The sequence below is a fragment of the Gavia stellata genome, chromosome 1, assembly GCF_030936135.1.
Source record: "Gavia stellata isolate bGavSte3 chromosome 1, bGavSte3.hap2, whole genome shotgun sequence".
Taxonomy (NCBI): Eukaryota; Metazoa; Chordata; class Aves; order Gaviiformes; family Gaviidae; genus Gavia; species Gavia stellata.
Window position 1 is genome coordinate 66,676,911 of NC_082594.1, and position 12,900 is coordinate 66,689,810.

The 12,900-nt window shown below is 40.5% G+C and overlaps 1 protein-coding gene across 1 annotated transcript in view; it reads left to right on the forward strand.

Moving 5' to 3' along the window:
• The first annotated feature begins 239 nt into the window (after positions 1-239).
• MCF2L (MCF.2 cell line derived transforming sequence like) overlaps positions 240-12,900 on the forward strand; it is a 104,614-nt gene continuing 91,953 nt past the window's right edge. The window contains exon 1 of the mRNA XM_059826938.1: positions 240-643. Within this exon, the coding sequence (XP_059682921.1) occupies positions 523-643 (121 nt within the window). The 5' untranslated portion in view covers positions 240-522. The remainder of the gene's footprint in view (positions 644-12,900) is intronic.

Genomic DNA, 12,900 nt, shown 5'->3' on the forward strand with positions numbered 1-12,900 from the left:
TATTTTGGATGAAACACTGAAAACCAGACCATTTCACACTTTTTTTTTGAAAATTTCATCTGCTATTCTGACCTGCTTAGGTGAGCAGCTGTGCCTCCTTTATTCATACTAGTCACACTGAAAGCAGACGGAAAGCTGTGGCAAGATGTCCTGTCTGCTGGGTGCAGCATGTTAGGAACTGAGAGGATCTCACAGCTTTGTGCAGAAACTGTCTTGGCATTTTCAGTCCATTAAGTACAACGGATTTTTTTTCCCTTTGTAGTAAAACCAGGTATTGGTTTCTGAGGAAAAGCACATACAATACAAATAACTGAACTACATCCTTTTCCAGCTCTTTAAATCTGTATCCTTTTCTTATCATTTTTGGTAGCGTTTGAATTTGACAAAGGAATTTTATGTTCCATTGACATTTAAAAACAAAATCAGAGTATCTTTCAGTGCATTAGAAGAGTGTAATTCTGAAGAGCTGATTTTTTATTTCCTTTGGTGAATAACTTGGTGAAGATACAGGGATACACATCCATGTCTCAACGCCGCCTTTTAAGGGAAGGACATGAAAGTCATTTTAGGATCCTACCAAGATTCATCCAAATCCTGCATGGCAGACGGTACTCACGGAATAACCCACGCCAAATATGCTCTGGTGAGGTGAATGTATAGGTGATCCTATAGTGTGATTTATATCTACATAGAATGTTTGCATTTAAATTGGAGCAGTGTGTGAGGTGAATATGAGCAGTAAGTAGCCTAGTATTGGTGTTACTGATTTTCTCAACTCTGATGATTCTTGCAGGAACCAGTATTTCTTCTCAAAGCATACTCATGTAGGGATCTAGCACCTGTTATAGTTAAAAAATATATATCTTTATCCATACTAGATACTACTCACGGATAGCGATTACTCTCTGTCACCAGTACTTGCTGGAGAAAAACATTGTATCCTGGTTTTTCTTGCAGTTCCAGGTGTATCTTACAGACACAGATTTAAATGCTTTACACCACCCCCCCCTTTGATACTCTAGAAGAACTTCACTGTACTCAAAAAAATCAGGAAGCCTCTGATCTTTAAGTGTAATGTACTAAATTTAGGGCTTGCCGCCATTTATTCAATCTCAAAATCTGTTTCATACAGTATGTTACTGTGACTGATAATTATATAATCTTTGTATTTAGTAAAGCTACATTTTGTTGGGGTTTTTCCCTGAAATAGGTTAACCCTGACTAGGTGAGATAAGCTGAAGCAAATTTTTCAATAACTAATTAATCCTTTCTTGGTTTTATATGCACAGTGACCTATTAATGTTTAAAAGAGGACTTTTTTTTCTGTTTCTTTTTAAATTCATTTGAGCATACGAAATTTAAATCAACATAAGCTAAGCTACCTTTACATGAAAATATAAAATTTTCAAGGCCTTTCAATATTCCTTTCTTTAATGTTGACACTAACTCTTAGAAAAAAATTAGGGAGAGAAAAATTCCTCTCTGGTGGTTCCTTTTGCTCACGCCTTCTTTTGTACTGTGCTCACTGAGCCTTTTGTCATCTATTTTCTTTGGAATGAAGATTGTGAGGTTTTTGATAACCTTTTTTCTGTAACTTCTGAAATGTAAAGGGTTCGCCTTTCCTGACTTACCAGTTCTAGGCATTCACGATGCCAAGGTTTGGTACCTTTAGGAGTGCTAACTAATAAATTACCAAGATTTAACAATTACTTCCATTCAGCTCAGACTGGAAAAAGTTTTCATGTTAATTGCTAGTAATCACAGTAAAGTCAGGAAAAATTTATTTGTGTTTTAAACACATGGGGTGCAATCTTACAAAGCAAAGCAAAACAAGGCCTCCTCAAATTTCAATCTTACCTTCCTTTAGGATTCGACCATCACTTGGTAGTAATCACACTGCAGTCAAGTTCAAAGTGTTGCATAGAAGCTACCACTTGCACCAATTGTTTTATAACATTTATGTACTTCTGAGTTGCGGATGCCTGCTGGCCATTCATGAATGGATTGGAGCTAATTCCAAGTATAGGCAAAGCCTTGCTGCATAGGAGAAAAACACAAATTTAATGTATTGAACACATTCTAACACAGATAGTTTTCCTTATTTTAGCCTAATTTCCTTCAGACTTAGATCCTTAATGTAAATCTTGTAATGCTATACAATCATCTCTTATTTACAGGTTCCTTTCACTATATATAGGTGTGTATAGTCAGAAAACTGTATGTTTCTGTAGGAAGCTGTCTGTCTTCTCTCCCACCCATCTTTATTATTATTCCCAAACTCCTTTTGGTTGTGTTGCAGCCTTTTCTGTTTGAAGTCTTCAATTATGCAAAAATTTGTTTCCTTTCCTTCCTGTTACCCATTTTGACAGTAGGAAAGAAATTATATGCTTCTAATGTTAACCTTATATATCCAGTAAGAACTATTCCATTGTTTTGGTCAAAGCCCTTTGATGGCCTTTTGGACTGATAAAGAGTTTTCCCGCCTTCCTGGTGGCAGGTCTCAATTAGCATTCAGTGTCACTTCCAGACCAAATGTTACACAGAAGGTGGATCAAGGGTTTAGACTGTGGAAAGGGAGAGGTACTGCAGCCTGGGAACATTTCTGTCCTTTGGCTACACTGGGTAAAATTACAATTTTGGCAAGCATGTATTTCCAAAGTAAATGTGCTTGTGATTCTGTGAATCCCATGATGTATGCATCTCTTTTCTCCTTGTGACAAGATTAAGCCACTCTGTCCTGTTGTCCCAGGTCTCACAGAGCTTTGTTCTCTCTTCATTATCACCTCTGGAAATTGCCGAGAGCAGGTTTGCTTGCTGTCGCTTCACCCTTTCCCCGCATGTTAAAATCTTTAATATAGAGTATAGAAATCTTTATATGAACAATAAATGTCCTAGTTCATATATTGATTTTGCATTACCTTATTTACCTTAATAAGGGAAGCTGGGCTGGCTTCCAGAGTCTTCATGCTTCATCAAATCCATCTTTGTTTTATTTTCATTTTAACAAAGCAGACTTTATTTACTTATAGCGCAGGGACAGTTGGATCTGTCCTCCTTCGCCTAATCCTCATTGCACTGCTCTCTGTGGGTGTCTTTTACCCAGGGCAGGCTATGTTGCCTTTATGCCCTCACCCTGGTTGAGCCCTGGCTCTGGTGACGCTTGCTCTTCGGAACACAGAGGTTTGGGACCAGGTGCCATGTGGCCCCTCCTGCCTGGGCAGGCAGGGCCCAGGCTGATATGGCCAGGCTCATGTGAGACAGCATCGTGGTTTCTGCATCCATCCCTGACCAAACATATTCTGCGTGCTTCTGCATCTCTGACTGCTGGCAGGTGGGACAGCAGTTGTAGAGTTCGCAGAGGATTTCAGCCCTGGAAAGCCGTGGCTTCAAGCAGTCTTCTGTGGGGACACCTGTCTCCCATCAGCAGGGGAGATTTTCCAGGCTGCTGACCTGCTGTGGCCCTTTGTGATGGGCTTCCTGGTGTGCTGCTCACAGACCATCCTTTGAGATTCTTCCTCTTCTTGCTTTCTCTACGCAAATGGGAACAGTAGGTCAGCTTGAACCGAGAGCTGTAAAACAAGTCTGGCAAGTGGAGGCTCCAGAGTCATCCGTCTTCAGTCTGTGCTGTGCTTAGTATGGCCGGGGAGTATCTTTGGAGGCATCCTGTAGTCTGCATCTTTTCACACTGGATTCAGGTTGGTTTTCTGATGAAGATGGACTGAAGCTCTGAGGCGGTTTGCTTTCACATGTACGCTCTAAGCATGTAATGAATGGATGGATGAGGAGCCTATCCACGTCCCAGGGTCCTTCCAATCCAATCCAATCCAATCCAATCCAATCCAATCCAATCCAAAGAAGTTCTGCGACAAGGTACAGTGAGGCAATGCTGTAATGTGGTTGTCTAATATATTTTTGTAGTGAAAGAGTCAGACAAAGCTTGGTTAACCCACAACCTGGGTAATCCACCACAAATAGTGAAGAGGAGTCTAGAGGAAGAGCCCTCTTGCATCTTCCATGTCAGCCAAGGGGATGGAGATGTGGTGCATCTTCTCTTGGAGTTGTATGAGTTTTTCTGTTGGATATTGGGCATTCTTGTATGGGAAGAGCGTGTTAGCTTACAGGCAGGATAGCAAAATGCATGGATGCAGGAGGTGTCAGACTGAACATATATCAGACTGAATACATTAATACAGCAGACATACTTAAGTACCTGAAGGCTTCTACACAGCCAAAGCCTGCCTGAAGCCTGTGTAAACACTGAGATTGCTGCTCACTGTTAAAGTCTGCCACTACAACTTTATTACTGTTAGTCCCCACGCTAGATAGGTCCAGGCATGTAAGGCTGTGTTTATTGTTTGCTGCATTCACACCTTTGCTGGCTGGATGAACGTGTTGAAAAGGGATTTATTTGAGATTTGGGATTTCCATGCTTGAGACTTCCATTACCTGTCCTGCTGGAAATGCCCTTACACTTTTTCCAGCAGAAAGCTGGAGAAGAGAGTTGGGTGTGAATCCATAGCAGAGGTGATAAACTGCACCAAAATATTAAACCTATGAGTAAGCAATTCAGTACAACTAGTTCCAGATAGTGTTGTGAATATCTGAGAGAAAAACAGTTTTGTTTTGCCTTGTTAAAGCCTAACATGAGTGAAAATATGCTTAGGGCTTCAGCCTATAGCCTAGATATACTGTATCAGACACTGGGTATATCGGCAGTCTGTAAATATTCAGGGTGGGGACATGAGGGGAGACCACTATAATTAAAGAGGTAATTACAAGAACAATGGCGTTACGGGAGGAAAATATATTTGTAAAGTCATCTTGTGCCACCTATTGCATTTATGGAACAAAGTTCAATTAATATGAAAGCTCTTACCTTCTTGGGGTAGTTTGTTCTGAGCAGAGGAAGGGAAAAGTGGACATTTTTCTTCTCTGGTGATGAATCACAGAGGAATTTCTGTGGCAGAAATGAAGAGCTATTATTTTTTCTCAGAATGGTGTTCGTGGCTGGATTTTGTGGCTCAGGGTAAGTTGGCTTAACTTTATAATAACTCCTAGATCTTGTAAATGTAAACAGACTTGTGCAGTCTGCTAAATCAGGAGTGTGTAAGGTGTGTGGCTTGGGACTGTGTTCTTAGAAGCATTCTGAACTCCCTGTTTTACATGTGCCAGAAACGCATGCATTTCAGGAGTCTTACTACTATAAATTTTGTTAGCTCATTGATTCTTGAAAATACACTCTGTTCACAGAATGCACGTTGCTGGAAGAGTTTGACTGGTGGGTGGTAGTGTTTAGGTCTTATTTTAAATTCCCTTTTCTGAAGGAAGTAAAATATTAGATATTTTAGGATCTAAAGTTTCATATAAGGTTTTTATGGAACTTACTTCCCTCTCAAACAGCATCCCCACTCCCAATTTGTTACCATATAATACCTGTGATGTGCTTAAATTAAATTATTTATTTGGCTCAGCCAAGTTACTCAGTGAAAAGTGAGCACATCTCTTTTGGAGTGAGGCAGTAAGTCCATCAAGAACAAGCTCCTTCTTCCCTCAGAAATTAGTTTCAGAGCATCATCACACAATTTTATAGGGCAGTTTTCTGATAAAGAGGTTGTTCCTGTTCAGAGATACCAATTCAGCGACACTGGCAAATGTTGTTTTTCTTCCTTCACTTAGGTGTCTGTACTGACTTGTCCTATAAAACTGAGGGACCCCCAGCCTCCTTTTTTAACTGCTTTTTTCTGAAATTTTTAATTTAGGGGCATTTTTTATTTTAAAATCTTTATTCTTTTTGTTAAAAAGTAAAAGTAAAGGAAATGCATGATTTGAGGTGTGTATTTTACAATTACATTAAGATGCATGCTGTGATAGAAAGTAGCAATATCTAAAATGGGGGACCAATCAGCAGATTTCTGAGAGTGGTCCCTCTCAAGATCCCTGAAATTGCTTATTATTTCCCATTTCTTGTGTTAAAAAGTGATTTGAATTCCTTTTTAAACAACATAAAATTATAATATTCTAAATTACAATGTTATAGAAGTTACTACTTTAAAACTTTTGGTGCCTTACTCAGTTTGGGGGAAACAATTTTATTTCTCCAGCTGCGTGCATAATAATGAAGGAATATCTAGGCTCTGGGATACTGATGTACAGGCCACCACTTTTATTCCCCTGGATGACGATTCCTCCAAGAAAACAAGGGTTTTTAAGAATCTTTCCAATAAGAGAGAGGCACACGCACACAGAATTAAGGGCAATACAAGACCTTGCCTCTGGGCTCCTGTTCCAGTAGATCCACTGACCCTGAACTCCTTGAGCAGGACCTCCCCAGCCTCTGCCTATGATTTTCTCTTTGTCCCTGTTTGCTAAGATTTAAGTTGTCTATGAGTCTTTTTACAAGGAACAGAGCTTTTCTAAGGGTTGTTGTGTGACGTTAAGGGTTACACATATGAATGGAGAAAAAAATGTCAAAAATAGTTGTGTTACTTTGACACATCTAAAATGAATCCTCAGAAAACAAAACCTGACTGTGCCTGCGACTCTTGAAATGGGGAAAAAATGTCTTCCTGACCCTTAGTGCTATTTTAAAAGCCCATTTAATTAGAGGCACTAGCATATATGGCATTAATGCCATGGTATGCAGTGAGTTAGTAGGAAGTTATATTTTTCCTGCTTTCATGGCTGCTGCAGAATATCATATGGCTTTATGAGGAAAGGACATTGGAAAAAATAATGCAATAGTGAAAGAAAGAACTTACAGTTTCCCTGATGAATAAGCAGAGATACTTTGCTTCAATAATTTAGAGTAAAAATGACTTGCTCTTCTTATAGCACGCTTTTGCTTTCCCAGGAGAATTGTCAACAAGAAGGTATTTACTCTCTGGGCAGAACCAGTCCTGGAGCCAGGATGTAACTTTATTTACTCCCTTTATCTTCTTCATTGTTCTTTCAAGACGTTTCCCATCTCATCTGCTGTTGCAGTCTGTTCAGCTGTACTAAAGTCATGCTTAATAGGATGGCCTGCACTACTTCCTTTACTGTGTATGCTTGTGGTGTTTAACAAAATCCCACGATCTTCAAATTAACCTCAAAGGTTAAGCTAACCTGAAAAGGTTGAACGTACATGGCCTTGTGGTAAAGCACGCTAAGTTAAAAGGATCAAAGTTTATTGTAAGATTTCCAGCACTTCCTGATTGAAGCTAGCTCTTGTATTTATTTTTTTTTTTAATCTTATTTCAGAGCCACTATGTCTTCTTCCAAAGCAGGAAGTGAAGATCAACACAACTTTCATGTGTTTCATTTCTTGCTCAGTGATTTAAAAAAAACCCAAAAGAGATTCTATTTTAGTCAGCGGTTAATCCAACCTCACACACAACTTCTGTTACTTGCACTTTGACTTGAGTATGGCATGAAACCTTCCTTGATCTTGTTGGTCATTGCTTTTTGTGAAAATAATAGACAAGGGCTGCTGACAGTCTTAGTTTTCACATTTACTTACACTTCTTTAGTATCTGTCAACTGTCTTTGGTGTCATTGACGGTGAGTTTGTCAACTTGCACACAATTTGGGATGAGGGACCGGGCTGTTGAATAGGTTCATTCTTTCCTTTTGGACTGAGGCTAGAGAACTAACTGGAGGACCCTATGGGAATCTTCTGTAGGGGCTGCTTCTTATCCCTTCTTATTCCCAGGTGGAAGAAATGTGAGATTTTTCCACCTGCACTGCCATCAGCATGCAGTGAGTCTTATCCTCATCTAATTATTTTAATCAGACTTACATTTATTTCTCATTTCAAAGTTTCTAGTCAATTTTGAAACTTTTGTAAAGTAGAGGCCACAAAAAAGTGAGTCTGGGGACCAAGTTAGAGGAGGACCTTGAATGGCTCAGTGGGAGTAGCTTGCAGTTGTCTTTTAGTAAGGAATTTTGTCCACTTCACAAACATGTAGCAGTTGATGGGGCAGTTGGGAAATAATGATCCTATAATTTCAGATGTGAGTGGTTAGTCAAGAGTATACTTTTAAAAATTGTGACTAGTACAGTTCTGGCGACAGTTTATCTTAGAGTTGTCCTGGATTACAATAACTCTTGTGATCTGTGAATTACCTACATTAATCTTAATCTGGATGGGACTGTATTCTGAAAATCGTTAGGAGTTTCAGATGGACAATCATAGTTGCTTAGTTGCATTAGTCGTGAGTAATTCTCTGAATGATTCCATCTTTTGATACACTTCTCTGAGAAATCACTTCAGAAGTTTCCACAGTATGTGACATATAGTTGATGTGAATATATGTCACAGGGCTACTCAAAGAACTTGTTTATATGTGTCTTTGGCTTTTGGGGAAGGAGCTACTCGCTTTTCAGGCTTTTATTTAAAGGAAAAATGTAATCTGTATTTCCCTCCTTTTCTTCTTCCTTTTCTTTCCCTTCCTTTTCTTTACAAAAGTCGTAAGCTTTCATAAGTGTTTTCTCTGTTTTAGCCAAACACTTATCTAATTCCTACCATCTTTGGTGGATTCAGAAGGTGTATATGAGAAAATGGATAGGGATCAGTAGGTCAGTTGTTTTTAAAGAGAGCTAGCATGTGAAATGAAGAATTCAAGATACTGCCTCTGTCCTTTTACATTAGGGGAGCTCTACCTTTTCAATACTGCATGTCATAGCTGGGTTTTTGAAACAGAAACTCAAAAACATGTCCTTCTTGGGAGCCCAAAACCACACTCTAGCTTCTACCATGTAAACCTCTAGAACTCCAGTAGTGTGTTCAGACATTTTAACTGGACTGTTCATGTGGGCCACAGATACTGTTTTTCTATCTGTGTCTGTATTGTCTACCACAGTGGCTATCAAAGATTGTTTAAGGACTTCAGGTGCGAGTACAGGTGGTGTCTACTACCTTCTTCAGTGTAAACCTTTCCCCTTTTGGTTGATAACATTTGGCCTTGGTACTTTCTCTGATTTTTTTCTGACTTCCAACTATTGAAAATTATGTTCTTTGTCTGTAAGGTAAGTTGTAATAATAAATTTTGCAGATGTTGTCATGTGACTTTATAGAGTTATTTTAGGGATAGATTCCTGAAGAAAAAAAAATCAAGCTACTGAGTCTTTTGAGTGTTTTCCTGTGTAATTAGAAGTTATTTTAAAGTTGAGAAGCAAAATTCTCTGATGTCAGTAAAATGAAAACATTTTATGCTGTGCTTCACTTACAGAAATATGTGATTTTTTACTTGAATCAGATAAGACATGGCAGTCTCCAGATGCGCTCGCTTAATAATGATACAGAGTGCTAACTTAATATTTCATGAAAAGGTACCTCCTTTGTCCAAATGAAGTATTTACATTGCTTGTGACGAAATCTTGTAATGCTTCACAGATGAAACAGTTTGTAGACACAACAGAATCTCCTATGGCAGAAAAGGCATCAGAGAAATAAAATATAGATTTAGTCATTTTTCAACTCAAGCAGCAAGACAAAATGTGTGTTTAAGATACCCTGAGGGGAGATTGCTGTGTTTTCCTGTGTGTGACTGGAACTTTTTAAGATTTACGTTGTCAAACAAAGGGACTAATACTTTTCACAATTTGAGAGAGGAGCTGCTTTGGCTCAGATGACTGGCTTTACAGTGCTACTTAACCGACATATGAGCCACCAGAAGCTCAAAGACACAGGATGATGTAAATGGAAGTTGGGTACCTCAGCCAAAAAGTGGGACCCTCAGAGTCCTCGCTTGGTCCTTTGGGTCCATAGGTATTACCACTTTGTGAGTACAATTTTCGCAGTGCCCAAAATTATCCCTCTGGGAATGCCAGATTTGCCACCCTAAACTGCAGTGGCATCCTTAAGTGAGGAGATCCTCTGCTTATGTCCTGTGAGGCATCCTGATCTGGTTAGCACGCTCCGAGTGCGAGTGATGTGCACCAGCAGTTCAGCACGAAACCAACCTCTGCTGCCATTTTCACTGAAAGCATTAGAGGAGGTTTGATGGCACACACCTTTAATATTGGAGCTTAAGAATATAAGAGCTGTCCCTGTGGCCCTGAACAAAGCCTATTTTCTTGCTAAAGGAGGGACTGGGGGTTTTGGCCCTGCTCTTGGAATTTCTTTCTATATTGAATTGTCTCTTAAATACAGATCAGACTGTATGCAGAGAACTTCAGCTGCGTTGGAAAAATTTCTAATGAACCTTTAGGTTTTGTGGTGTTAGGAGATCGTTTTGAGGATCACATGCCCTTGGACTCAGGTATCAGCTTTCTCCCTGAAGGTGCCTAAACCACTGTTTGACAGTGAAACCAGTTTACTGCCTAAACAACTGGAATTTGATGGGGATTTGAGGATAAAGCTCTTACAGTAGCAAGAGTTATGGATCCTCCACCCAGTATTTTCCACTCTGGCATGCTTCCAGTATAAAAAGGAGAAAAGGTGTTGCCAAGCCCATCTTATCAGATGGGTTTTGAGGCATTAGCCCAATTTCAGGCCACCTCAGTTTAGCCCCCTTCAGTGCTACAAAGTAACCCAGCCTATTTTTCAGGAACAAGGAGTCATAAACAGAGTAATAACAGCTGTTTTCCACATTAGATTGCTTCCTTCTCTCAGTTATGAAAGCCTATTATTATTATTGTTTACATTTAAACAATGGGAATGCTCTGTCCCCTCTCTCCCTGTCCCAGCACACACCAACCTCGAACACTCGTGCTCCACAGGATTTTTACGGGTGCTCTGCAACACAGTCGTAGTAGTGCACCGCTGCCCTGAAGTCTCCTCTCCAAACAATGGGCTTGTTCACTCTTGAATAGTTTAAATTTTTTAAAACAATTTCCTCTATGTGACTATGTTTATTATATAAAGGAAAAAACAGAGGTTGCTGTTGGTACCTGCAAACAGCATCAGTGCTTCAGTAACAGAAGGCATGTTTTACAGAATCACAGAATCACTAAGGTTGGAAAAGACCTGTAAGATCATCAAGTCCAACCATAAAAACAAACAAACAAACAAACAAAAAACACAAAAAAAACCCCAACCAAAAAAAACCCAAAAAACCACCACACACCCACAAAAAAAAAAAAAATCAAAACCACCCACAAACCACACCACAACCCACACCAAAAACAACCCACCCACACCACACAGCACCATGCCCATCAAGCCACATCCCACAATGCCACATCCACACGCTCCTTCAATACCTCCAGAGAGGGTGACTCTACCACCTCCCTGGGCAGTCTATTCCAGTGTTTCACTACTCTCTCAGTAAAGAACTTTTTCCTAATATCCAGCCTGAACCTCCCCTGGCGCAACTTGAGGCCATTTCCTCTTGTCCTGTCACTCGTCACTTGGGAGAAGAGACTAACACCCACCTCTCTGCAACCCCCTTTCACGTAGTTGTAGAGAGCGATGAGGTCTCCCCTCAGCCTCCTTTTCTCCAGACTGAACAACCCCAGCTCCCTCAGCCGCTCCCCATAAGACTTGTGTTCCAGACCCCTCACCAGCTTCGTCGCCCTTCTCTGGACACGCTTCAGCACCTCAATGTCCTTCTTGTAGTGAGGGGCCCAAAACTGAACACAGTACTCGAGTTGCGGCCTCACCAGAGCCGAGTACAGAGGCATGATCACCTCCCTGCTCCTGCTGGCCACACCATTTCTGATACAGGCCAGGATGCCATTGGCCTTCTTGGCCACCTGGGCACGCTGCTGGCACAATACCAACAGTTAGGCAAGCGAGGGGAGGCAATATGGTATAAAACAGTAATAAAAGAACAGAGAAAATGTGACAAAGTAGGCTTTGGGTTACCGTTTGCCAAATTGTGGAGCATACTAGAAATACACTGATCAGCTCCTAATCTCTGCTGTTGCATGAGAGACAGTAGCTTCAGTGCAACTGCTGCTGCAGATGAGAACACGCTCATTTATGTCTGAGTCCATTTTTCAGTGCTTAGGCTTCAGGAGAAACCTTGGTTGTGGGTTTATAGCACTGCACTTGATCTAAAGACCTGCTTGCGAAAGGAGTATTTGCACAAGCTCTTCGTCAGCTGACTGCTGGTGGCTGCACCTGTGAATCTTTAAATGCCTGCAAATCCACAGCAGCTGGGCTGGCTGAAGCTGAATACCTGTCAGCTGCCAGGAGGTGCCAGACAGATGCGTGCTGCTTTTTTAGGCAAGCTGATGACAGAGCTGTGAGTCTTTTCCCTCCACTCAGGTACAGTGAGAGCTTCTTCCTTCTTGCCTGAAGAAGAAAACATGAAATAAGCTCAGTGAAGTCATGGGGTTTTGTTGTTGGTTTGGGGGGACTAATATACTTATATGCTCTTACTTATTTGTAGCTGAGCTGCTGTTCCCTTCACTAGCTAATGAACTAGGGAGACTTAAAAGGAAGATGTGGATTGTTTTTTTCTGTTCTAAGGAATTACATGCAACAGTAGGGACTTGAATACATCTTGTATGTAAACTGCATCAAATTTGTTCATAGTGCGGGAAAAGAAATTCTGATGAGGGAAAAACCCTGAGAGCTGCTGGAAAGCATTTCTAGAATCTTAGGATGGGGAAAAAATCGACTATTTGGGGACCCCTTACACCTTACTTCCCCGAGTGCTCTGAAGAAGTCTGTACATTATATTTCTTAAACAAAAATCCCCTTTCTTGCCCTGAAGTTTCCCTCCAAAATGTAGTGCAGCAAATATATCCTTGTTAGGGAGTGGGGATACTCTTAATGTCACTTTGCTGCTGCTGCTCTCTTTGTCTGAGCAGTATCTTTGGTTCTTTGCTGATCCTTTGAATTGACTGGGTATCTGTATTTGTTATCCTTGGTATTGTGCGTTTGGTGTCCTGAAAAGGTGTGTATATGTGTTCAGCATTGGCTAAACTGTTGTAGCGTGGGGATCAAAAAAGCACCAGTCACAGGATGTT